The following is a 24942-nucleotide window of genomic DNA, read 5'->3' as shown; positions in this document are numbered from 1 at the left end:
GTTTATTTTTGAGAGACACAGACCAAGCATGAGTGGGGGAGGGGCAGAGAGAGAGGAGACACAGAATCTGAAGCAGGCTCCAGGCTCTGAGCTGTCAGCACAGAGCCCGACGCAAGGGCTTGAACTCATGAACCACAAGATCAAGGTCTGAGCCCAAGTTGGATACTTAACTGACTGAGCCACCTAGGCACCCCTCTTTTTTTTTTTTTTTTTTTTTTTTTTTTTGAGAGAGAGAGAGAGAGAGAGAGAGAACGCACTCATGCATTGGAAGGGGAGAGAGAGGGAGAAAGAGAATCTTAAGCAGGCTCCACATCCAGTGTGGAGCCTGATGCGGGGCTCGATCTCACAACTATGAGATCATGACCTGAGCTGAAATCAGGAGTCAGATGCTTAACCAACTGAGTCACCCAAGAGCCCTTAGTCATTTTTTTTAATGTTTTATTTTGAGAGAGAGTGAGCATGAATGCGCACATGTGTGCACACGTCGGGGAAGGGCAGAAAGAGAGGGAGAGAGAATCCCAAGCAGGCTCCACACTGCCAGCACAGAGCCCAATGTGGGGGGTCAAACCCAGGAACCTCGAGATCATGACCTGAGCTGAAACCAAGAGTTGGATGCTTAACTCACTGAGCAACCACGTGTCCCCCCGCTAGTCATTTTTAGTGACTTAGCACATGTATCAAACACATTACATCCCAGTTTGAAAAATCATTTATTATTGGGGGTCATTTTGGGTGGTTTCTAGTTTTTTAGCAATACTATTGAATACAGGTATAGTACATGGTGCAGTGGGTATATCTTTTCTTTCAGTTCACATCCTGGAATATATTTCCCCCAAAGTATGGTTGGCAGGATGATTATTTTCCAGAATGCTGCCAACAGTGAAAAGATGAGCCTATTTTTTCTGTACAACCCTAGCACTGGATTTTGGAATCCATGTTTATCGTTGTTAATTCAACGGTTCTGTTGTGGGCCCTCTTCAGAGTCCTTCTCTATAGAGCGTAAAGATATTGGAGTTAGAAAAGAGGCCACACTGTTTGCCCAAGGAAAAAACATCATTAAACTAAGAATCAGGAACTTTTCTCACCATGGGATTTTGGACCAGATATTTGAATATTTGTATCTTGGTGTGTGCCCAGCAGAAAACATTTCTGAAGGATGTTTATGGTCCAGAGGGTCAGGAAGCTAATGAGAGCCAGAATGATCTAAGACAGCATATTCAACTGTCTTCTGCTTCTGGCTTCCTACTGTAGTTTTGATTGGGTGTCTTCCTTCTGCTCCTGGTTCTAACTGGGAACTAGGAACAAGCTTACTCCTTCATCTGCCATATTGGGAAATTGGGGTGATCAATTAGGTTCTTTTGGATTGTGATTTTTTAATTCTCGAAGTGTTAATGAGTTATCAAGGCCTGTGTATAGTCAAACTCACGGAATCAGAGAGTAGAATGGTGGTTGCCAGGGGCTTGAGGGGAGGTGGAAGTGAGGAGTTGCTAATCAGTGGATATAACATTCCAGTTATGCATGATGAATAAATTCTAGAGATCTGCTGCACAACACTGTGCCCAAGTTAGCATTCCTGTGTTGTACTCTTAAAATTTTGCCAAGAGTAGCTCTCATGTTAAGTGTGCTTACACACTAAAATAGAATTCAAACAAACAAATAAACAAATAAAATACCCTAGACCTGTGTAGATCAGGGAGTTAGTTTTGTTGCAATTTCCTAAGGCAGTGGTGCTACATGGGGCGTGTTTCCCACTATGACTTATCACATGCGTCGGGTCCTCTTCTTGTCCTTTAACTCTAGGTTCAGTGGGACTCTGTCGTATTGGGTAGTGTGTGTGTGTCACTATGTGGTGGAAAGATCCCTAAGCAGAGAGGCTTCTGATTGAGTAACTTCTAGGAGGTTCGGCTTGGCCAGGTGTTTAAAGGGGTCAGTGATGTCGCAGTACCTGCTCTGAGGAGGTCATGTGTCAGCTGATGAGATAGGGTGAATGAGACAGAGGTGAATCACAATGTAAGCTGCATTAGCACTGTGCAAAAGATAAGGTGCTATTTATTTATTTATTTACTTACTGTTAGAGAGGGAGCGCGCACGTGTTCGTGCGAGTGTGAGCTGCGGAGGGTCAGAGAGAGATGGAGACAGAGAATCCCAAGCAGGTTACACACTCAGCGCGGAGCCCAACGTGGGGCTCAGTCTCACAACCGTGAGATCATGACTTGAGCCGAAATCCAGAGTCGGATGCGTAACCAACTGAGCCATCCTGGCACCCCAAAGATAAGGTGTTTAAGGTGTCCCTTGCTTGATACTCAGAGGCAAAGTCATGGAGTGTTTTTGCTTCAGATTGCTCCCTTGTATAAAGATTTGAAAAATAATATTTGCTTAAATTACTTAAAGAGATAACTTCCCTATTACCTTAAGTCAGTGATTCTCAACTGCGGATGATTTTGCTCCCTGGGGGGACATGTGGCAACATCTGCAGACGTTTTTGGTTTTTACAACCAGGAGATGCCACTGGCATCTAGTAAGTAGAGTCCAGGGATGCTGTTCAAATCCTAAAATACAAAGGACAGCCCCCCAAGACAAAGAATTTTCCAGTCCAAAATGTCAGTAGTGCCAAGGTGGAGAAACCCTGCTTTAACCAAAGAGCAGGCAATTCAGGACAGATCCATGTGATTGGGCCCACTCTGCTGATTGCAGCTTTCATTTCTAGATTGTTAAAGTCTGTCTCTTGAAGTTATGGCCTTGTAACTTTCCCAGACACCCTTCTTTGATTTCTCCTCCTACCCTTTTGGATCTGTGACCTATTTTTGCAATTCTGAAAGTATTCCTGAATTCTGCTACCATGTGCTGATTGCTCCAAAACCTGGCTGAGCTCTTCTTTCCCCACTGGCCACTCTGCAGTCCTCCAGAGAGGCTCTGGCTTGAGCCTGTTTTCTGCTCTTGGAATGTTGATTTGCTTCGATGCATAACACTGCCTGTGCTACCCTGCAGTAACCTCACTGGCATTGTGGCTGTTAGCTGAAGATCGGCAAAAAATGAAAAATATCAGCTGTGAATCCCATTTGCATGATGGGATTGGATAAGCACTTGCACTGCATTATCTAACAAACTCTGTTTCTCTCTTCCTCCCTCCCCCACCCCTTTTCTTCTTTTCCATCCCTTTCCTGGCAATTTTGTTACCTTTCACTCCTCTCCCCCACCCCACCCATGTCCCACACCTGCCCTGGTGACCACACGTACCTTTCTCCCCTGTTACACGAGGCAGTTCTGACACTGTCTGCTCCCCCTGTAGTGCCAGGCTTCTGTTGCACAGTTGGAGTGGACTGGAAGTCTCTCACTACTCCGGCGTGTCTCCCCCTCACCACCGACTACTTCCCTGACCGCCAGGGCCTGCAGAACGACTACACGGAGGGCTGTTATGATCTCCTCCCAGAAGCAGACATCGACAGGTCGGTGTCAGAGGAGGGTTTGGGGTATGCATCAAAACACTGCATTTTCAAGCCTGTGTCTTCCTTTTCTGTTTAGAGAATTTTATTGAAGCAAGAATTGTCAATTTTTTTTTAGAGTTCCATTGACATGCCTCCTTTAGCCATTTGTCCTCATTGATCCTTTCTCATATTTTTCTATTGCATTTGTTCTGGACACACTAAATTTCTTTTTAAAATTTTTTTTTAACTAAAAACATTTTTTTTTTTTAAGTTTTAGAGAGTGCACTAGCTGGAGAGAGGGGCAGAGGGAGAGAAAGATAAATTTTTTTTAATTAAAAAAAATGTTTATTTATTTTGAGAGAGAGTATGTGCACAAGCAGGGGAGGGGCAGAGAGAGAGGCGGGGAGAGAGAGAGAGAATCCCAAGCAGGCTCCATGCTGTCAGCACAGAGCCCGACATGGGGCTCGATCTCACGACTGTGGGATCATGACCTGAGCCAAAATCAAGAGTCGGAGGCTTAACTGACTAAACCATCCAGGCGCCTGAGATCACCTACAGCCCTGAGATCATGACCAGAACCAAAATCAAAAGTTGAACGCTCTACTGACTGAGCCACCCGGGCATCCCTGATCTTCTTTTCTAAGATTGGCTATTAGCTTTTATTTGCCTTCTTCTTCTGCCTCTTTTCAACTGATCATTTCTCCCAAAACTGGTTTATAGATTGATAGTTTTATGAACCACCATACAATGGTTATCAGGGCTGGCTTGTGGGGTCAAAGCAAAAACAGAGGATGGGAGTATAGACTCTGAGTGTCACTCTGACCTGGGCCAAGCACACCCATGTGAACAACCGTCTGTTTTCTCAGGAGGGATGAGGAAGGTGTGCAGATGACGGCCCAGCAGGTGTTTGAAGAGTTCATCTGCCAGCGTCTCATGCAGGGCTACCAAATCATAGTGCAGCCCAAGGCACAGAAACCCAACCCTGCTGTCCCACCCCCGCTGAGCAGCAGCCCACTCTATAGCCGAGGTAAGTTTTTCTCTGGGGACTTGTATTTTTTCTTTTCAACTTAATTTGTATGAGTATGTTCTCAAGATGGTAGGGAATAGACAAATTTAGGAGTAATTATTTTTCAACACAAAATTCACAAAATTTTACTTTACATGAGGAATATAGTCTCCACTAGGCCCAGATTTATCTTAAAATTTTCTTTAGTCTACCACTCTCCTTTTAAGGAAGAGGATATGACCCAGTTTAGGAATGTTATAGCCTGGCTTTGGCAATACCCTGGAGTAGCAGGCAGCTGAGCCAGGACTGAACTGTCAAAGTACATAGTGCATATTTTAGACCCAATATACTTTTTTTAATGTTTATTTTTATTTTTGGGAGAGACAGCGACAATGTGAGTGGGTTAGGGGCAGAGAGAGAGGGAGACACAGAATCCGAAGCAGGCTCCAGGCTCTGAGCTGTCAGCACAGAGCCCGACACGGGGCTCGAACTCACAAACTGTGAGATTGTGACCTGAGCCGAAGTTGGACATGCAACCGACTAAGCCACCTAGGCGTCCCTTTAGACCCAATATTTATTTCTAGCACAGTACCTGGCACACAGCAGGTTCTCAGATGTTTTGTAAACCTGAAGTTTATACTTCCCACCCCACCCTCCCATTCTGGATTCATCTTCTCTTACTTGTTGCTGAAGCTTAGCACATTGAAACAAGAATGGATCGTCTGTGAGTGGCAGACACTAAGTGACGGAGACTCAGTGATGCCAATTGAGTTACAGCCAGGCTCCGGAGAGCTCTTCTGAAATAAGTCAGGTAGAGAGAATTAAGTATGGGTGCCTAGAACCAGAAAGCAGGGATCATTTCCCAGAACAATCAGTAAGTACCTGTTAGGCTCCTGCTTCCTCCTTGCAGCTAATGAGATTCCCCACTTTCCTAACCTCCCAGCTCAAAACCTCAGATCATCTTTGACTCCATTAGAGTGCCTCTGGCCAGAAAATCAAAGAAGTATGGATCTGTGATAGAGAGCTTGGTGGTCTATCCAGTCCAGGCCTTGTTGCTTATGATGAAGCTTTGGGCTCCCTCTGGATTTTCTTGGGAGCCCATTATGTTATTTATCACTTGTTGTCTTCTTTTTATTTTCTAGACTGTACTGAATAGTAATCTTCTTGAGTTCCAGGACTATGTCAACCTCATGTTTTTATCCTTTACATTGGAGACCACCGTGCCTGGCATACAACAATATGGGTTGATAAATATATTCATTCATTCATTCATTCATTCATTCATTCAACAGTATTTTTGAAGCCCTTGCTCTGTGGGGCATTTATAGCCCAGTGGGGAAAAATAACATTAATCATACTATGAAATAATATAATTCCTTGTTGTGATAAAGACTGTGAAGGAAAAATCAAAGGGCTATAAGGATATTTAATATTGGTCTTGATCTGGTCTGGAGGGTCAGGGATGGCTTCCGTGAGGAGGTGATGTTTGAGGTGAGACCTAAACTATGTGCAAGAGTTACTAGGAAGAAAACCAGGTTGGGAGTGGGTAGAAGTATATGGGAAGAACATGCCAGGCAGAGGGATTAGTATGTGCAAAGGCTCTGTGGCAGGAGGCACTGTGACACTTTCTGGGCAACAAAAAGAAGACTGGTGGGATGGAGCACAGGGAGTAAGCTGGAGATGTGGCCAGACATGTCAGGAGACCCAGGCTTCACAGGGCCATGTGAAGGATTTTGTTCTTTATCCCAGGAATAGTGGAATGAATTAATCTTTAGTGTCAGTGGCCCCATCTAGCCTTCCTACCTGCTTTTCTCTAGAATAGCCCTTAGAGGTTCATAATTCCTCTGGCATCCACTTCTGCTCTGGTCGATTCATGAGTCTCATGTCATGGCTAGTTGGCCAGTCTACTCACCTGACCATACTCTTTCTGGCTATTTTTTCCTATGATAAATTTAATCCTTTTATTTCTGTTGTAACAGAAATGGTATCATTGTTGTTTATTAGTTATTGGAAAAGTGACTATCATAAGTGAGATTGCTTCTGATTGAAGATTTGTTGACTACCAGTTATGAGGGGGACCCTGTTCTAGTAGTGAACAGAATAGCCTCAGCCCTGTCTTCAAAGTTTATTGTCTACTGGGCAAAACAAGCATTAGACTAAATAAACCACAAGTATTTATTTGATCACAGATTGTCAAGAGTGCTGTGCAGGATGAAAACAGGAACCAATTAATTTTTTTCTTTCCTTTTTTTAGTTTATTTATTTATTTAATTAATTTATTTAGAGAACAAGTGGGGGCGGGATGGGGTGGTGGTGCAGAGAATCTGAAGCGGGCTCTGTGCTGACAGCAGACAGCCCAACGTGGGGCTCCAGCACATGAACTGCGAGATCATGACCTGAGCTAAAGTTGGACACTTAACCAACTGAGCCACCCAGATGCCCCAAAACAGGAACTAATTTAGAGTGGGGTCTCAGTACTGTGCTAGGTGCTCATGAACATTATCCCATGACTTTGTCTTCCTTACAGCCAGCAGGGGGTTGTTGCAAGAAAGAAGGAATGCAGGAATGGGGGCCCTCAGACACACTCTAGTTGCAGAAAGTGAGACTCAGAGAGGTTTGGTACCCAAGGGCACACTGCTAACAAATGGAAGTGATGGGGTTTAACCTAGGGTCCTCTGAGTCAAAGCCTGTCCTCTTATATGCAGCCTGACTGCTGCCCCTCACTATCACCTGGGAAATTTTGCATTCCTAGTGAAGGTCCTTTCAACCTCTGCCATCCTCTCATCCTGACAACTCCCATGCTGCCTGCCCTGTGTGACTGTCTCTCAGAACTGCATGAGGGCAGCCGGTTTCATTTCTAGATCACAAGAATCTTGTCTTTGCTCAGTTGTCCATCAAGGCACTATTTTTACTCTCTTAAAAGCTTACAGTTTTCTTGATTCCTCAGAATTTCCCTCTTTCTATGCACAATTCAATTCACCTAGTATGTTTTCAATACCTGCTGTGGGCATGGCATTTTGTCAGGTGCTACAGAAAATTTAAAGACAAACAAGATTTGGGCCCCGGCCTCATGGAACCTCCACTTTGAAAGGGTGTGAGACACGCACATGTGGAGCCACATCCAGGGTAAAATTCAAACTGCTGATGGGATCTGCTAGCTTACTGGAGCAGTGGCAATTTTGATGGTGACCTTAAGTGATCTGTGGGATCTTGATGGCCCAGAAAGAGAAGGCTGAAAAAGCAACAGGAGCAAATGTTTAGAGAAGAAAATTATAACTGAAGCATGGTTTTGGGTGCCTGGGTGGTTCAGTTGGTTAAGCCTCTGGCTCTTGCTTTCAGCTCAGGTCATGATCTCATGGTTTGTGAGATGGAGCCCCACTTGCGGCTCTGTGCTGACAGCATGGAGCCTGCTTGGGATTCTCTCCCTCTCTCTCTGCCCCTCCCTGGCTTGTGCGTGCTCCCTATCTCTTTCTTTCTAAATAAATAAATAAACTTTAAAAAAAAAGACCAAAGCATGGTTATAGTGTGGGAGTCACGGAAACTAAAGGTAGGTTGGCTGCCACACTGGGGGCGAGGACCTTTAACTGCCAGAGTGGCAGCTTGTGCTTGAGTGGAGTGGAGTTTCATTTCAGTCCCAGAGTTGAGTCTTAGCCCATTAACATCTAATCCAGAGCTTTCCTTCTCCAAGGCTGAGGAATCAGGCTGTTCAGCTTTGAGTGTATCTTCTGGATGCTGTCAGCACCCCGGGCTCTAATCTGCTGCTGGCTGGTTTAGTAACAAAATTTCTGCCAACTTCAGGACTTTTTTTTTTTTTTTTTTTTAACAAAAATAAGTCTTTTCCATGAAACTGGCCCTCAAAAGAGTTGCCTCTTTTGTTTCTCCTTTTTCTGACTGTATATGGAAGAGAAGCAATTGCCTGTTAAAGGAATGATCCTCGACTAGATGGAGGAAATGATTTTAACCCCCCCTCTGTTAGGCCTTGTGTCCCGAAACCGCCCTGAGGAGGAGGACCAGTACTGGCTGAGTATGGGCAGAACGTTCCACAAAGTGACGCTGAAGGATAAGATGATCACAGTGACACGTTACCTTCCCAAGTGAGTCCTTGGAAATTTAAGGTTTTCACCTACTGTCCTGAATTGTGTCCACATTACTAACTTGTGTTTGTAATGCATGCTGTGCACATAATGACTTATGTGCATGACATAATTCAAGATAGGTTGAGTGGTTGGTTTTCCTTTTCTTGGAATTACTGTTTTGTTCTCTAGGATTATTTTATGGTTATAGCTCACCTTCCTCTAAAAGGGATTATGATTCAGCCTATGATGTTTAGCCTGATTCCTAGAAAGCCAATTAAAAATAAAGAATGGGAGGGTAAAAGAATGACAAAGTTTAAGAACTAAGAAATTTCCGTTTCCAGTCCCTTGGGATGAGTTGGTTACTGCACTTGAGGGTTGAAATGCCAAGGATGGTGCTAAGTATATGCAGATGGAAAGGTCCAGAAGAATTGGAGGAGAGGGAATTCTCTTTTGGACTTCTGGGCATGCCCTTTGTTTTTCAGGTACCCTTATGAATCCGCCCAGATCCACTATACCTACAGCCTCTGTCCCTCCCACTCAGACTCAGAGTTCGTCTCCTGTTGGGTGGAATTCTCCCATGAGCGGCTGGAGGAGTACAAGTGGAATTACTTAGATCAGTATATCTGTTCTGCTGGGTCTGAGGACTTCAGGTCAGAGAGTGTGCCTTGGCTTTCCGTCTGGCTGCCTTGGGTGTACCTGAATTTTAACACGTCTGTCCTTTTTTCTGATTACAAGATGATGTTTGTTTTAGAAAACATGGAAGAACAAAAAGCACATCTGCACTGGGTTACAAAACTCAGTGAGAAGGTGGGTGGTGGTGATGGTTGCACAGCAGTGTGAACGTACTTGATGGCATAGAAGTAAGTGTACACTTCAGGATTGTTAACGTGGCACATTTTGCTATGTATGTTTTACCACAGTACAACAACAGAAACTTCAGTGATGAAGTGCTCTTTGATGAAATGTCAGAGTAGATCATGTTCTTAACCTTTTCCTGACTGCCTGTGGTGTCTCATTTTTGATTTTTAATTTTTATGTGTGATTTATGATTGTGATGATAAAAAGCCACAACCCCACTGAGTCTGGCAGCACGAAGCATTCTGACATCTCTGGGATATAAACTAAAAGCACGTTTCATGGCCTACCTCCAAAGCTTGTGTTTTAAATGAAGCCATGAGATGTAGCATCAGACGAACACTTATTCAAGGGGAGCTTGCTCGTCACATACCGACTCTGAGGACAGGGTCAAGATGGGGTGTTCATTAGGCGTGCTTTTATTGTCTGCTTTTGCTCACCACACCCCCTTTTCTCCCTTTGGCCCTCCACAGCTTAATTGAGTCTCTGAAGTTCTGGAGGACCCGCTTCCTGCTGCTGCCAGCCTGTGTCACTGCCACCAAGCGCATCACAGAGGGGGAAGCCCACTGCGACATCTATGGAGACAGGCCCCGGGCGGATGAAGAAGAGTGGCAGCTCCTGGATGGTTTTATCCGCTTCGTGGAGGGTTTGAACCGGATCCGCAGGCGGCATCGCTCAGATCGCATGATGCGGGTAGGGCTCTGTGGGCCCCGTGGGGGCTGTGCTTGGTCTCCTCCTATCTCAGGGGCCTCTCTCTGACCGGTTTATTTACTCTACAGTTGCATTTATCTTAACTCTGAAACAGTGAGTTCTCCTCTAGTGCAGGGTGAAGGAGGGAGGGATAGGGTACAGGCAGCCAGTGGGTAGTGTTCTGTGGCACGGGACCACCCTTGCCTACCTGAGGACACACAGCTCCTTCGTGCATTCCCCAGGTGAGACCCTATGTCAAGCCCAGCTGCTTCCTCTGGATTACTGAGTAAAAGTCACTCGAGGGTAGTGGCAGTGATACTTGTTTAACTCTCATTACTTTTGGAATTTCCAGCACCTTGGGTGTGTTCAGCCCCACACCACCCAGTGAGGATACTGAGGCTCATGGGGTTATGGGATATGCCCAGCCAGTACAGGGCAGATCTGGGATTCTGTGTGTGTGTGTGTGTGTGTGTGTACAGGTCTGTGAATTTTAACAGAGGCATAGATTCATGTAACACTACAACTACAATCAGGATACAGAGTAGTTCTATCACTCCCAAAAAACTCCCTCGTGCCACCCTTTATAGTCACACTTTGCCTCCATCTATAACCCCTGGCAGCCACTGGCCTGTTCTCCATCACTGTACTGTTGCCTTTTCCAAAAGTCATATACACAGAATCATATAATGTGTAACCTTTTGAGAAGCTGCTTTCTTTCACTCAGGATAATGCCTCTGGGATTCACCCAAGTTCATACAATTTGTGGCTTGTATCAGTAATTCATTCCTTTCCACTGTGAGTAGTGATGTTTCATTAGCTGTGTTTTTTTTTGTTTTTGTTTTTGTTTTTTTTTTAATTTTTTTTTTCAACGTTTATTTATTTTTGGGACAGAGAGAGACAGAGCATGAACGGGGGAGGGGCAGAGAGAGAGGGAGACACAGAATTGGAAACTGGCTCCAGGCTCTGAGCCATCAGCCCAGAGCCCGACGCGGGGCTCGAACTCCCGGACCGCGAGATCGTGACCTGGCTGAAGTCGGACGCTTAACCGACTGCGCCACCCAGGCGCCCCTCATTAGCTGTGTTTTTAACCCCAAGTTCCATGTTCTTTTCCCCACACTGGCTACACTTTGTACACAGCATTGCTTATAATTAGAAACATTTCTGAAAGACCTTGCATGGTAGAAAGAACTTTGGTTTTGAAACCAAATGACTAGAGCTTGAACTCTAGCTTCAGTGGGATTTGGGATAGGTTACTTAACTTCTCTGGGACTCAGTTTCTTCTTCTGTGATTTAGGTAGAACATTATTTACTTCCTGGTGGTACGACAAGGGTGAAGTGATTTGTGGAACCCACCTCAAGGAGGCAGTTTGTTTTGAGTTGACAGGCATTTGAACCTTCAGTTGAAGTGAAAAGCTGTTCTAAGCATTTACTGAATAGCAGGAACCCATGTCACTTGCCTCTGTTAATTGGATTCCCAGAGCCTCAAGCACAACAGATACGGCAGGCACACTCTGGGCTGTGAGTGGCATCTGCTAAGGGAGCCCACTGAGGCTGATGGTCTTGTCTCCTCTTCTCTGCTTTAGAAAGGGACCGCCATGAAAGGCTTACAGATGACCGGGCCCATTGCCACACACTCCCTTGAGTCTACCGGCCCCCCAGTTGGCAAGAAGGGAACATCAGCTCTGTCCGCCCTGTTGGAGATGGAAGCCAGTCAGAAGTAAGTGCCTGCTCGGGGAGTGACTCGTCCCCACCAGCAGGCTCCAAAGGTTTTGTGAGTGGAGGTGAAATATTGTTTCTGCAAGGAGCCTGAAATTAAGAAAAACACACATACATGAGAAAGCTGTGTTAATACCCAGTAAGTGTCAAATAACATGAAATATGCCAGAAATTATAAACTTGCAATCTGGGACTTAATTTGAACTACAGATACATTTGGTTTGGCCCATAAAGTGGGGTTTCTTGGTTTGTTTGGGTTTTTTTTTTTTTAATAATACATTTTGTAATTTAGAGCAGTTGTAGGTTCAAAGCAAACTTGAGTGGAAGGAAGAGAGATTTCTTGTATACCCCCTGTCTCCATACCTGCACAATCTCCTCCATTGTCAACATCCCCTACCAGAGTGGGACATTTATTGTAATTGGTAAACCTGCATTGTCACATTATCACCCAGTATTTGTAGTTTACATTACAGATCACTCTTGGTGTTATACATTCTATGGGTTTAGACAAATTTGTAATGACATGTAGCCACCATTACAGAATAGTTTCACTGCCCTCAAGATACAAAATATTTTTAAAATATCTGAGCTGCATTTTTTTAGTTTGAAGATTTCATATACAAATTTGGATTTTATTTGAATTTGTATATGAGAAGTTGTATAGTATATACAACATGATGCATGATTATATTATTCATAAAACAGTGTATTGCAGATACTTTGACACAACACTGTACTATAGATAATAAAATCTAGCCTTTCTAGAAATAGAAGAGCCTCAGTTATAGTACTGGGTCCACATGCACAGCCAGCCATGGGAAGGCTGGCACTTTGGAATGAGCACATGCCCTCTGTTTTACCAGAGAACAGCCACACCCTCTAGTCTTGGACTTGTCTTGCACCCTCAGGCATGTGACCTGGCCAGCTTCTCTAAGCATTTGTGTGGTCCCTTCATAAACAGTATGTGCTCCATTTCCCAGGATATTGGTGGGGCTACATCTTGCCTGGGAGGGCAGTGACAGTGTCCCAGGAGGTGGGATTTGAGTTGGCCTTGAAGGGAAGAAAGCATCTATACAGAGAGGTGAGGGGGAACTTGGGCAAGAGGAGAAAACACCTCTGTGTGCAGGTGGCCCCCACTCTGGGAACCTTCCTGGCCCCCTCACCCTCCCAGCCAACTCAGATTCTGTGCTTCCTGTCACCCCAGACCAATATCCATCAGAACCCTTAGTGGAACTCTACCCAGGTTTACTCACATTCCCCCTGACTTGCTTGTGCTCTGAGGGCAGAGGCTGTGTGTTGTGCTTGGCACATAGTATGTGCACAATAGATAGTCATAGAATGACAGAGGAAGGGATGTTGAAGTTCCTTATACAGATGTTAGGGGAGACTAGACCTTATCTGTCTGGCATGAGGGACCATGTTGGGCCAAGCAGGAACCTGTGTACATTAGGCTTTCCGAAAGTAACATGGAGTGAGCTTAAGGCATAGTCTAGGTGCAATTGGAAAGACAGGTGGGAAGTTGGATGCCATGCTGTCCTTACATGTTCTTATCACAAAAGGGATCCTTTGCAAGTTTTTTATTTTAATGGAAAATTTCAAATAGGTAAAGTAGACTAGTATAATAAATCCCTGTTTCCTTATCATTGCAGCTTCAATGATTATCAACTCATTGCCAATCTTTTTTTTTTTTATTAAATTTTTAATGTTTTATTTATTTATTTATTTTTTATTATTTTTTAAAATTTTTTAACGTTTATTTTGTTATTGAGAGACAGAGAGAAACAGAGCATGAGCAGGGGAGAGGCAGAGAGAGAGGAGGAGACACATAATCTGAAGCAGGCTCCAGGCCCTGAGCTGTCAGCACAGAGCCCGATGCGGGGCTCGAACTCAGACTGCAAGATCATGACCTGAGCTGAAGTCAGATGCTTAACTGACTGAGCCACCCAGGCGCCCCTGTTTTATTTATTTTTCAGAGAGAGAGAGAGAGACAGCTTGAGTGAGGAAGGGGCAGAGAGAGGGAGACACAGAATCTGAAGCAGGCTCCAGGCGCCAAGCTATCAACACAGAGCCTGATGTGGGGCTCAAATTCATGAACCCATGAGATCATGACCTCAGCTGAAGTTGGATGCTTAACCCACTGAGCCACCCAGGGACCCCAACTCATGGCCTGTCTTATTTCATTTATATCCCACATGTTCTCACCTTCCTTTTTACTCTTTATTAAGCTTCAGGCATCATATCTCTTCATCTATAGTATTTCACTATGTATCACTGAAAGTGAAGTACTCCTTTATACTTTTTTAAGTTTATTTACTTATTCTGAGAGAGAGAAAGAGAGAGAGAGAGAGTGCACGCATGTGAGCAAGGGAGGGACAGAGAGAGAGAGAGAGAGAGAGAGAGAGAGAGACTCCCAAGCAGGCTCTGTGCTGTCAGCACAGAGCTCGATGCAGGGCTTGATCCCACAAACTGTGAGATCGTGACCTGAGTCAAAATCAAGAGTCAGATGCAACCAACTGAACCCCCAGGTGCCCTGAGAAGTACTCCTTTAAAAAAAAAAAAAAGTCCTCGGGAGCCTGAATGGCTCAGTCGGTTAAGCATCTAACTTCAACTGGTTCATCAGTTTGAGTCCCACGTGGGACTCTGTGCCTATAGCACAGAGCCTGCTTGGGATTCTTTCTCCCTGCCCTTCCCCTACTTGTGTTTTCTTTCTCTCTCAAATACATAAACTTAAAAATAAAAAAAAAAAAAATTAAAAGTCCTAATACTATAATTTACCTAAAAGGTTACAGTCATTCCTTAGTATCATGAAATATGCCGTTGGTGTCTTTGGCAGAAGTGTTTTCAGAAATGAGCCCCATGTATAGAAAGGCCTGGCAGGTGGGCCCCAAGAGGCAGAGACTCTTTGGCAGCCTCTCACTAGTCAGGCAAGAGGTCACAGAGGCTGGAGAGAGGGTGATAATAAATGGAAAAGAAGGGACACAGGATGACAAGGGAACCTGGAGAGGACCTGGGGGCAGATGAGAGGAGGAGAGCAGGGGTAGGTTGAGCTCATCACTGAGGGCACTGGGTCCTCTTCAGAAAATACCTTCACCTGACCAAGGGAAGACCCCGGAACTCAGCCCACCAGGTTCTTCCTGTAACTAATCACAGATCTTTCCCACTGGAAAAAAGAACAAGGAACATATGTTGCTGGGAGGGGTGTGAAGCTGGAGGTGGGGGAATCTTATTTTAATTTGTCAGTGAGTCATCCTTTAATACACTTGTCCAAGTAGCCTCTTTCTGCTCAGACTGGAAGAGGAAGGATACTTGAGGTGGTAGTGTCCCCCAGTGTGAAGGGAGAAACTCTCAGCTAATCCCACAAGCAGGAGTCAGGACAGAGAGACCCGAGACTTATTCTCTCTCCAGATGACTGCTCTTGTTTTCTCAATATAGGAGGTAAAGCAGAGGGAGCCAGACCTTTATATAATGTTAGCACACACAGCGTTTTTTATTTGTGTGCTTTGCTTTTGTTTTTGCTGCACTAAGCTGATCCGATTTTGTTTATTATGAAAAACAATGCTATAGCAATATGGAAAAGAATTTTTAAAGACTTCACCTATACTCCTTCCATCTTACTATAAACTGTCTAGTTTTTCTAGTTTTCTTCTGGTCTTTATCTAAAGTCATGTGTGTTTAGTCAAGCTCTTGTAGAAGATAGAGGCCCCAGCAGTCTCAGCCTTCTGCTGATTGTCAGCATGGCTGAGACCAGTCTGGGCAGCTGGTGCTGAAGATAACTCAGTGACAACCAAGTCAGAGCAGAGATCACCAAAAGGCAATTGTCACTGCTTCTATGGAGGCTTGGCTGACAACCCCATCCTGGCAGAAGACAGTAGGCCTCCATGTTTATTTTCACATATGCATGTATATAGGGTAACTAGTCTTTTGCTGGCAGGTCCCCTCATGAGCCGTTAGATAAGGAGCCTCCAAGGACAAGGGTTTTGGACTCACATTCGAAACCCTGATTCCTAGTCCACAGGTCAGCACATGAAAGGCAGCTCACTAAATGGGGATTGTCATGTGTATCTGAGGGGCCAATGGGGGGTAACCAGGTCTCCCTGCAGCTTTGGGGGAGAGAATGTCACAGTGTGCCTTTGTGGATGAGGCTCAAAGGAAAACACATTTTGATGTGGTAGAGAGAGACAGTGTGGTGCAGGGACATGGGAAAGAATTGAGCAATTGTTCTGCTTTTCCTATATGAATTACACCTCAGAGTAACCAAGTAATTGGTGTAGGGAAGTTTGTCTTTTTTCAATATTGCAGCTAATAGGTACAGAAGGAATGATAGACTATTACCATGTGTGATCTTTAATGAACTTCTGGATCTAACAGAAATCACCAGTGGCCACTAATATCACCAGAGAGAGACTGCCAGATATTACAGGCCTCCAGATAGATATATATAATGCCACTTAAGAAGAGTTCTTGTCCAAAATTGAACCTGAATCTGCTCAAGCCATTAGGTATAACTCCCAGTTCTCAGGAAGTACAAGGCACAGAGGAATATGATAAACAATAAAGGGATAAAAATCAGCACATCCAGACTATGTGCATTTATAGGACAAATGAGCTACTTTCTTCAACAAATAAATTGTAAAGATAGAAGTACAATGAAGAGGAACTTATAGCTTAAAAAAGAGTTAAGAGATACAACTCATTGCAACAGGGGGACCTTAATTGAACCCTGTTTTGAACAAACTACCAATAATTTATGGGAGACAGTTGGGGAAATATTTGATATTGGAAATTTTTTAAAATTTTAAGTGTGTTTGAATTATGGTTATGTTTTTTTTTCTTAAGTTATTTTCTTTTAATGATAGAGTGAATATTGAAGTTCTTACAGGTGAAATATGTTTTGCTTCAAAATAATTGGAGTATATAGGTAAGGAGTATAGATGAAACATGATTGGCTCTATAATTTTGGGGCTGGGTATGTAGGGATTTATTATCTTATCCTTTTTACTTTTGTATATGTTTGAAATTTTTCCATAATAAACTAGAAAAAAAAAGAGTATAACAGGTTACCATGGAAACTGATTTTTAATCTCTGGTATGAGATTACTTGACAATCTGTAATAAACATGTCAGAATTTTAGAAGTGTCACAGACTGAGATCTCTGGGAAGCAGGCTGAGATGGAGTTTAACATGCAGGTTGTTTATTAAGGAGAGGCCTTAGGCTCAGCGTGTGTGGGAGGGAGGAAGAAGCAGGAGTGGATAGAGGGAGCAGCCAGGTGCAGTGCAGGCCCAGTGACAGCCTTGGGTCCCCTCACTTAAGCTCTAGAGCTAGAACAGCCTTCAGAGATGAGCCCAGTTGGACCAACATGGCCAGATCTGTACACCCCCTTGTTGATCACTCATTGTGGGCAGCTGGGGGCCAGTGGGGGGAGGAGCTTGAACAAGGCTGCTCTGCAGCTGGGGCTGTCCCCAAAGGGGCTGACAGGTGAGTAGTCTGGACAACATGGCCCACTACTGTGCCAGCAAGGCCATAGCAGAGGGATCTGGGCAGTGCCTCACAGCGTACACCACAAGAAGTGTATGTTACAATAGTGATGAAGATTTAAAACTATAATGAGAGTCTCCTGAACTCTACCAAATAAAAATTCAGTGATATGTTGAAGAAATTTGGGGGAGCATTTAAGTTATGACAGCTCATAATTATTTTTAGTATAGGTAAAAGGAAAATAAATGTGGAAATATGCTTTTATGTACTTTTATGTACATCAGAACGGAGATGGGATAAGATGTCATAAGAAAACCATAGTTGTCTTGTGTTATGAGATAGTGTCTGTTAGATATGTGTGATTGGGGGTTGGGGAGAGGAGCAGGGATGTAAGTGCATGTATTTGAAAAATTAACATATAAACCTTCAAAATGTATGGGGAGTCGACACATTTCCCCATATAGTTTATGCCACATGTTAATGCAGCCCTAATTTTCAGAATGTGCTTCTGCTGGTATATTTAATGAAAACCAAGAACAAGTCTTCCCAGGAGATTAAAAAAAGGGTTGTTTGTGGATGGAGTCATTCAAACCATGTCACATGGCTTTTCAAAGTAAAAGCCATGTAAATACTATAAGCACTACGACAGTGCTTTTTAAATGGAGCTCTTTTCTTGTTTATCTGGGAGGACTGTTGATTGTTCAGGACAATGAATGCAATGAAGGGTATCGTGTTGGGCCTGAAGGAGAAATAAAGAAGGGTGTTTCTGAGGTGACAGCAGTAGTATCTTCATTTCATCTTGGCTATTGTGGGCCCTTCACCAGGGGGCTCCCAACAAGCCACAGATACGTGTTTTTCCATCTTTCAGGTGCATGGGAGAACAGCAGGCAGCTGTGCACAGTGGCAAGAGCTCCTCCCAGCCAGCGGAGAGCAGCAGCGTTGCCATGACTCCCACCTACGTGGACAGCCCACGAAAGGTAAAGGGGGCCACTCCAGCAGGGAGCTGCCTCATGCTCTCAGGGGCCCGACATGGCGGGCCAAATGAATAGCCATTCAAATCCAGGGTTGAATATGCTGAGGATTTGGATGAATTCTACCCTGAACCCTTTTAAGCATTACTATTTCTAAAGAAGCAGTTTCTGCTCACAATTGTAAGGAAGTTAACTGCTAGATAAATGCAGATACAACATAGTCAAGCTAAACTATATTGGTCAAGTCCCAAAATCTGGTTGGAGCTGTGAAATTGGCCATCTGGTTTTCCTTCAGCCACATCCTTGGCTCTCCCAGATGGGAGGGAGAAAGCTCTTGGGGCAGCTTCCATGAGAGCTAACTCTTTGATAAAGAAATTCCCATCAGTTAGATTCCTGAGAAGTACAGTCAAATGGATTGCATCCTGGGCGGATGGGGGAATTAAAACCTGAGGCTTTGGGCCTCTGTACCAAATAACAAGTCCAGCAGAGGGGCCAGAAACTCCATAGATCAGGCTTTTTGTATCTTTTAAGATGAATAAACTTGGCTCTGTCTACTCATTCTGGGAAGTTCAGAATGTGAGATCATTCTAGTATGGGAAGGTAAGCTGACTGCGTTCTCTTACCTGCTCTCTATCACTAGGAGATGAAGGAGCTTCAATACATGTATTTCATTTTTCAAAATTGTGGCCAACTTGTACATCTATCTATGTATTTGTTTATTTTACTTCCCTATATGAAAATTTTCTAGTCATTAAATATTTTGTAAAAGTATGATTTTTCAATAATACGTAATATATCACCATATGGATAGACCCTCATTGGTAATTTACTTTTTTATTAAAATTGTAGATGGTTTCTGATTTTTAAAAAGGATTTTTGGCAATTATTCTATAAGTTTTTATAGTTATTCTGCGCTGTATCACAATTATAAGTAATACTGCAAACAACATCCTTGCACATAATTATTTGACTGCATCTCTTATTATTTCTTTGGGATAAATGAGTAGAATTAGACTACCAGGATGCAGGGGTTAAAATCTAAGAAAGTATAAATTGAGGCTATAGGCAGCTCATATATTCTATAGACTAGCAGTTGGCAAACCTAAATAAATATTTCAGGCTTTGTGAGCCAACAGGCAAGATCAAGGCTATTATGTAGGTACTTCTATCTCCATATGAATTTTTAAAAACCACCCTTAGCCCACAGACTATAATAAACCAGTAGCTGGATTTGGCCTGCAGTCTGTAGTTCCCTCACCCAGCTCTAGGAAGTGACTTTAGGTACAGTCCCAAGGATAGTCTCTGCATAAGGAACGATCTATCCGTCCAGGAAGAATCTTTTCACATGTATGTAAACCTCAGCAGCATTAGCAGCTCTACTTCTATATGTTCTAGCAGAGAAGGGACACAAATGGAACAGTGAGAATTCATAAGCATCTTGTGCGCTGCCCTCTAGCTGTTACCCCTACTTATTGCCATCTTTGAGGATTAGAACCAGTGCCCAGGGCCGGACTGAGAAGCAGAGAAATTATAGAACCACAAGCATTAAGGTTAAAATACACCAATGGCCAAATATTAGATTGCCGATTAGCACACTCTTCTGATTTTCCCCCTGAGCACTAAAATCCACATGGACGGTTATCATTTGTCACAGATGTAGATCCCCAAGTAGTCAAAGAGAAATGTAGATGTTATGAGATGGCCAAAGGGAAGACCTCTGTGTGACATGCTTAGAAATGCCAACAGTTTCCCCAGTCAGCGCATCTTGTGTTAGGATGCAGAGAGGTCCTGAGATTGTATCTCCACAGCCACATATTTCCATGGTTTGTTATTTGAGTTCGCAGTGGTTGATGGGAAATGGCAACAGTATTGATAAAATGGGCACCCAACCCATATACTTCAGTGATTCCATTTTGAGAATTGAAGAAAAGTTGTAAGAAAGTAGACCTTCAGATTTATCAAGTGCCATTTCTGAATTTCAGTGGTAATGCATAAAAAATAAAGAGTATTTTGAAGGGACAAGAATTTAAGTAAGATGAAAGGAGGGGTCTTCGGGAAAGTCCTCTATGTTGTTTTTGTTTCAAATACATGGCAGCTTGCACCCCACAAGAATAGGTTCAGAGAGGAAGACAGCTTCAGAACTCTCCACCTCCCCACCCTCACCCCCATCCCATGATGCATATGTTTCTGACACTCTATATGTCTCAGCTTCTTGATATTTTGTTATCCAACCAGTGGAGGAGAAGGTATTGCTGCTTCTGGATCCCCTATTTGCTTAAAAAATTAAGCATGAACTTTTCTTGCATTGAATCCTCTTCTCCCATCTGGCTGCCATGTTTATTAACAGGCAGAATTGAAAGTCTCAAGCCTCTGTCTCTCCAAGAGGGCTGCTGGTCATCCAGCCAGGCGGGAGGCCAGGAAGCGACCCCTGAAACCTTTCCCCCACCATCCCCACCAAGTGGCTTTTTCCTCTCCCTTGACATAGGTCTGAAGGAAGTTCAGAGCTATGTGGGAGGGTGCTGGCATCCAAGCCAGGCTCTGATGAGACCTGAGGGAGCTTGGACACACCTCGATCCCTGTGCTTGCTCCCACACAGGTGGGGTATTCTGCCCAAGAAGGTGTGGATTCCTGCTAATGCTTTGCATTTGGATATGGTCTTTCTGGGTGGATCTTTCTCTCTCTCTCTCTCTCTCTCTCTCTTTCCCTCCATCCCCCTCACATGCCCTTGTTTCTCTCCTTCCCTCCTTGTTTTTATTTTTATTTTTTTCTTTCATACCCTCTCCTTCCCCTGATGGTTCACCACGGGTCCACATTTGTTCCTTTGCTCCCTTGCATTTGCTGCTGCCGCTGCTGCTTCCTCCTCCTCTGACTTCAGGACGGGGCCTTCTTTATGGAGTTTGTCCGCAGCCCGCGCACAGCGTCGTCCACCTTCTACCCGCAGGTCAGTCAAACTCCAAGGGCTCTGAAGCCCCTGCATGCCTGTCCCATCAGCAGAAGGCTTCTGCTCGGCTCTGAACAGATGAAATTGGGCTGAAGCTGAGTTGGAAGGGCAGCTGAAATTGAATTCAATCTCAGAAGTGTCATTCCCTTCCGTGGGGTTGGTGGCCGCAGAGGGGTATGGAAATGATTAATGTGAGAGAACAGATGATCGCATCAGCGTTGATGCATTGGTTTCCCGCTCTGCCTGTTTCACAAGGTTGCCATTGATTCTCTGCCACAACAGCAACATCTTCCCGTTTAGGTGTTTTGTCCATATAACATGAAATATGTTTTCTTAAGGACTGAGCACTTACTTTTTTCCTGCCAGTACAACCTGATAAATTCATTAACAGTGTGGCAGGAAGTGGTGAAAAACACAGCAAGCATTTATTAATAGGCGTATGCTTTGTCATAGGCTAATTGTGAGCAACCCTGGGCAGTTCACCTCGCCTCTGGACTTCCCTTAACTCATTTGTCAAATAAAGGGTTGGGACCAGACCTCCACAGGCCTTCCAAGCATAAACATTCTTCAGTTGCTCTGTGCCAAACACATAGTATTCTCTCATGTCATCCTTACTACATGGCCTGTGAGCTAATTTATCCCAAGTTGACACAAAGAGAAATTGGAGCACAAAGAAATTGCGCTTTACCTAGTACAGGGTAGAGCTGAGATTTAAATCCAAGACCAACAGGCTTGACTTGTGACCTCTGCTCTGTAACTGGCTTTAGTAATTACTGTTCTGACAGGTCCTAGTGGAAGAGAAACTGGGCTCCTTGCCCTTTATCGATGCCCATAAGTATATGAAATTGACTTAGTTACAGAGATTTGAAAGAGTTGAAAGGGTTTATGTAGAGTCAGGCAGACTAAGGAGAACAAGACTTGAGAAGTTCAAGGGCAAAGGTTAAGGGATCCCTGTTTGGTGGAAGTCAGAAAAGCAACATTGAATACTCACTCTGCCAGCTGCTATGCAAAGGGCTTTGCATACATAGTCTTCACAACAGTCTGTGAGGTGCAGGTATTATCACCCCACTTTCCAGATGAAGAAACTGAGGCTTAAATATATTACCTAGTCAAAGGCACACAAGTCATGAGTGGCTGAGCCCCTGCACCATGTAGCACAGTGTGCCTGGAGGGAAAGGGGGTAATTAGCGTTGGGAGTCTTCCCTTGCTTAAGAGGTCACATGGTGCTATGCCTGTCTGTGCAGGTTTTCAGAGATCTGCACATGCCATTTCCCAGTGAGCTGCATGACCCTGGGCAAATCCCTGTCAGGATCTCTGAGTTCTAATCCAAGAATCTCTGATCTTTAAGTGTGGAAAGCATGCTACATTTTTGGTTCAGAACAAACTTGGGGTGGACTTTTTAACCTTTTACTTTCTAATGAGAGACCCTCTTGTGAAAAATTTTAGGCTTAGATTAGAAGTTAGCATAAGAAAAATCAGCAGAGCCAGAAGAGAATTGTCTTATAAGTCCTATAATAATATAGCAGTCCACATAGCTTCACATGGTGAAATTCCAGGTGGAACAAGAGTGAACAAGTTCCCACATTGAGCTGTTAGGAGAGGCACACGAATAAAGTTTATATTACCCACCAGGTGTGTTGTTATGCTTACACATAAATCAATAAATTGTCTCTACTCATATGTAGTAAGGGAGCCTCTATACTTACACAAAATGAAATTGTGCTTTTTTAACTTTGTTTGTTTTGTTTATTATTATTGTGTTAAAATATACATAACATGAAATTTGTGGTGTTTGTTTTCTAACGTGCTGTGTGGGGAATGGAGAAAGGCCAGTGGAGTCAGATGACTCCTTTAAGATTTCATCTTCAGCACTGTACCAGGGAGCTGCTTTAAGGATGTTAATTAACCACCTGAACCTCAGTTTCCTGATTTGAAGGAAATAAAAATACCTTCCTTGTAGGATAGTTTTGAGGGTTAGAAAGAGTATCTATTTCTCAACAGACTTCAAGGGAGTGAAGTCCTATAGAGCACATTTCTGAGCACCGTGCAATTAAGTTACAGGTAAAGGACAACTGGGTAACTAGAAAAGCCCCACATATTTGGAAACTAAGTAACACTTCCAGTAATGAATGCATGAGGCAGCAATAATATTGCATGTTGCATGGGATGTGGTGGCTGGATACTAGCTAGGATTAGGATAGGATTCCTACCGTGCCAGGTTTCAGTGTCCATTGCAAACATCTGTTTATTAGTGCCTACTCCCTATTCCTGCAGCCTCTGCTTTCCACCCTAATTCCAGGACCAGGAAGCACAAAGAGTGGGTTGTGTGCTCTTTCAGAGAATGGGGCTGCATGTTAGAAGACTGTCAGGGTGTAGGCTCTGGCATCAGACTAGTTGTGAGCCTTTGGGCAGCTGCACTAACCTCCCTGAACCTCAGGTTTCTCATCTGTAGAATGGGACTAGTAACTGTGTTCTCCTTGTAGGATTGCTGTGAGAGGGACCTGAGATGAAGCATGTTTGTGGTTAGCTATACCCTGGCATATAGTCAGTCCCCCAAACATGTACCTCTGTGTGGGAGAGGGGAGGGAGGACAGGGGCCAGTTGGTACAGGTAGTGAACCAGCTTGATTGGTCCAGTCAGCTGTTTTCCGTGTGTGTGTGTGTGTGTGTGTGTGTGTGTGTGTGTGTGAAAATGCACTGGGCCTGGGTGACCTCTCCTATGCCTTTGATCTCTGAAATTCTGGGGTGACCCTGTTGGACCTTGCAAAGTAAGTCCTATACCTCTGGCTGAGTCGCAAAGGTAATGCCTGTAATTTTTGGCCGCTGATGACAGCTCTCTGCTGAGAAGGGGTTCCTCTTGGCCAAGCAGGAGAGCAGCATCACCCTGGACTCTAACTCTGCTCTGGGAAGGAAGTGCCTGTAAAATTAAAACAGATAGCAGTGCACAGAGGGTTGCAGGGAACAGGGCCATGCACCAGTCTTGGAAAATGGTTCTTTGTGCCACCAATTCATCATTCTAATGATAATGAAGGTGTCACTCTGCCTGATAAGTGGAACAGAGCTACACAGTTCTCCTCTCCGTGCCCTGCTCTCTGGAAATCAATTTTTATCATCACAAATTTACAGAAGAATTTGGAGAGCATGAGAAACCCTTGGTAATGAAATTTTCCTCAGAAGTCAGCCTCATGATATCATTAGTCTGCAGTTTGGAGCCTGAAGGAATATCATGGTCGAGGGGGACAGGCCCCTGCCACCTGAGGCCTGAGCCGGTGCTAGGGTCTCTTCCCTCCCCTACCCCCTGACCCCCAGCCAGTTATTCTCACAGGAATGTATGGCTCTCAGCAGATCAGCCCCGTGTGAAGTCACTTGTCACTTCTATCACCACCCCCCAGCCTCTGTCCCTGTGGCCATTTCCCATCTTGGTCCTGAGGCAGCCTCCAGCATGGTCTTCTTGCTTCCATCCCAGCCCTCTCCAGTCTGTTCCCCAGCCTGCATCCAGGGTTTACCTTTCCACAGTGTGTTAGCTGGGGCTGCTGTGACAAAACACCATAGACTGGAGGGCTTAAGCAGCGCATTGACTTCTCACAGTTCTGGAGGCTGAAAACTCTAAGATCAAGGTGCTGGCACATTCGGTTCCTGGTAAGGGCCCTCTTCTGGCTTCCAGCTGGCCACCTTCTCGTTTGTCCTCAGGTGGCAGACAGAGCGAGAGCTGTGGTCTCTCTTAGGATAACAGACATTAATCCCATTATGGCTTTACCCTCATGGCCTCATCTAAACCTAATCAGT

The 24942-nt window shown here is 44.3% G+C and overlaps 1 protein-coding gene across 9 annotated transcripts in view; it reads left to right on the top strand.

The window, feature by feature from the left end:
- The window catches only part of DEPDC5 (DEP domain containing 5, GATOR1 subcomplex subunit), a 127058-nt gene that overhangs the window by 70544 nt on the left and 31572 nt on the right, over positions 1-24942 (top strand). For 4 of the 9 annotated variants that reach the window (XM_047827806.1, XM_047827810.1, XM_047827805.1 and 1 more), the window contains 8 exons: positions 3263-3446; positions 4292-4452; positions 8408-8525; positions 8990-9157; positions 9836-10055; positions 11636-11769; positions 18114-18222; positions 21092-21157. In XM_047827806.1, coding sequence (XP_047683762.1) covers positions 3263-3446; positions 4292-4452; positions 8408-8525; positions 8990-9157; positions 9836-10055; positions 11636-11769; positions 18114-18222; positions 21092-21157 — 1160 coding nt within the window. The remainder of the gene's footprint in view (positions 1-3262; positions 3447-4291; positions 4453-8407; positions 8526-8989; positions 9158-9835; positions 10056-11635; positions 11770-18113; positions 18223-21091; positions 21158-24942) is intronic. The other 5 variants (XM_047827812.1, XM_047827807.1, XM_047827813.1 and 2 more) reach the window with 3 other exon arrangements.

The sequence above is a fragment of the Prionailurus viverrinus genome, chromosome D3 (assembly GCF_022837055.1).
Source record: "Prionailurus viverrinus isolate Anna chromosome D3, UM_Priviv_1.0, whole genome shotgun sequence".
In the NCBI taxonomy this organism is placed as follows: Eukaryota; Metazoa; Chordata; class Mammalia; order Carnivora; family Felidae; genus Prionailurus; species Prionailurus viverrinus.
Note: the sequence above shows the minus strand (reverse complement) of the source record. Positions and strands in the feature narration are given on the sequence as shown.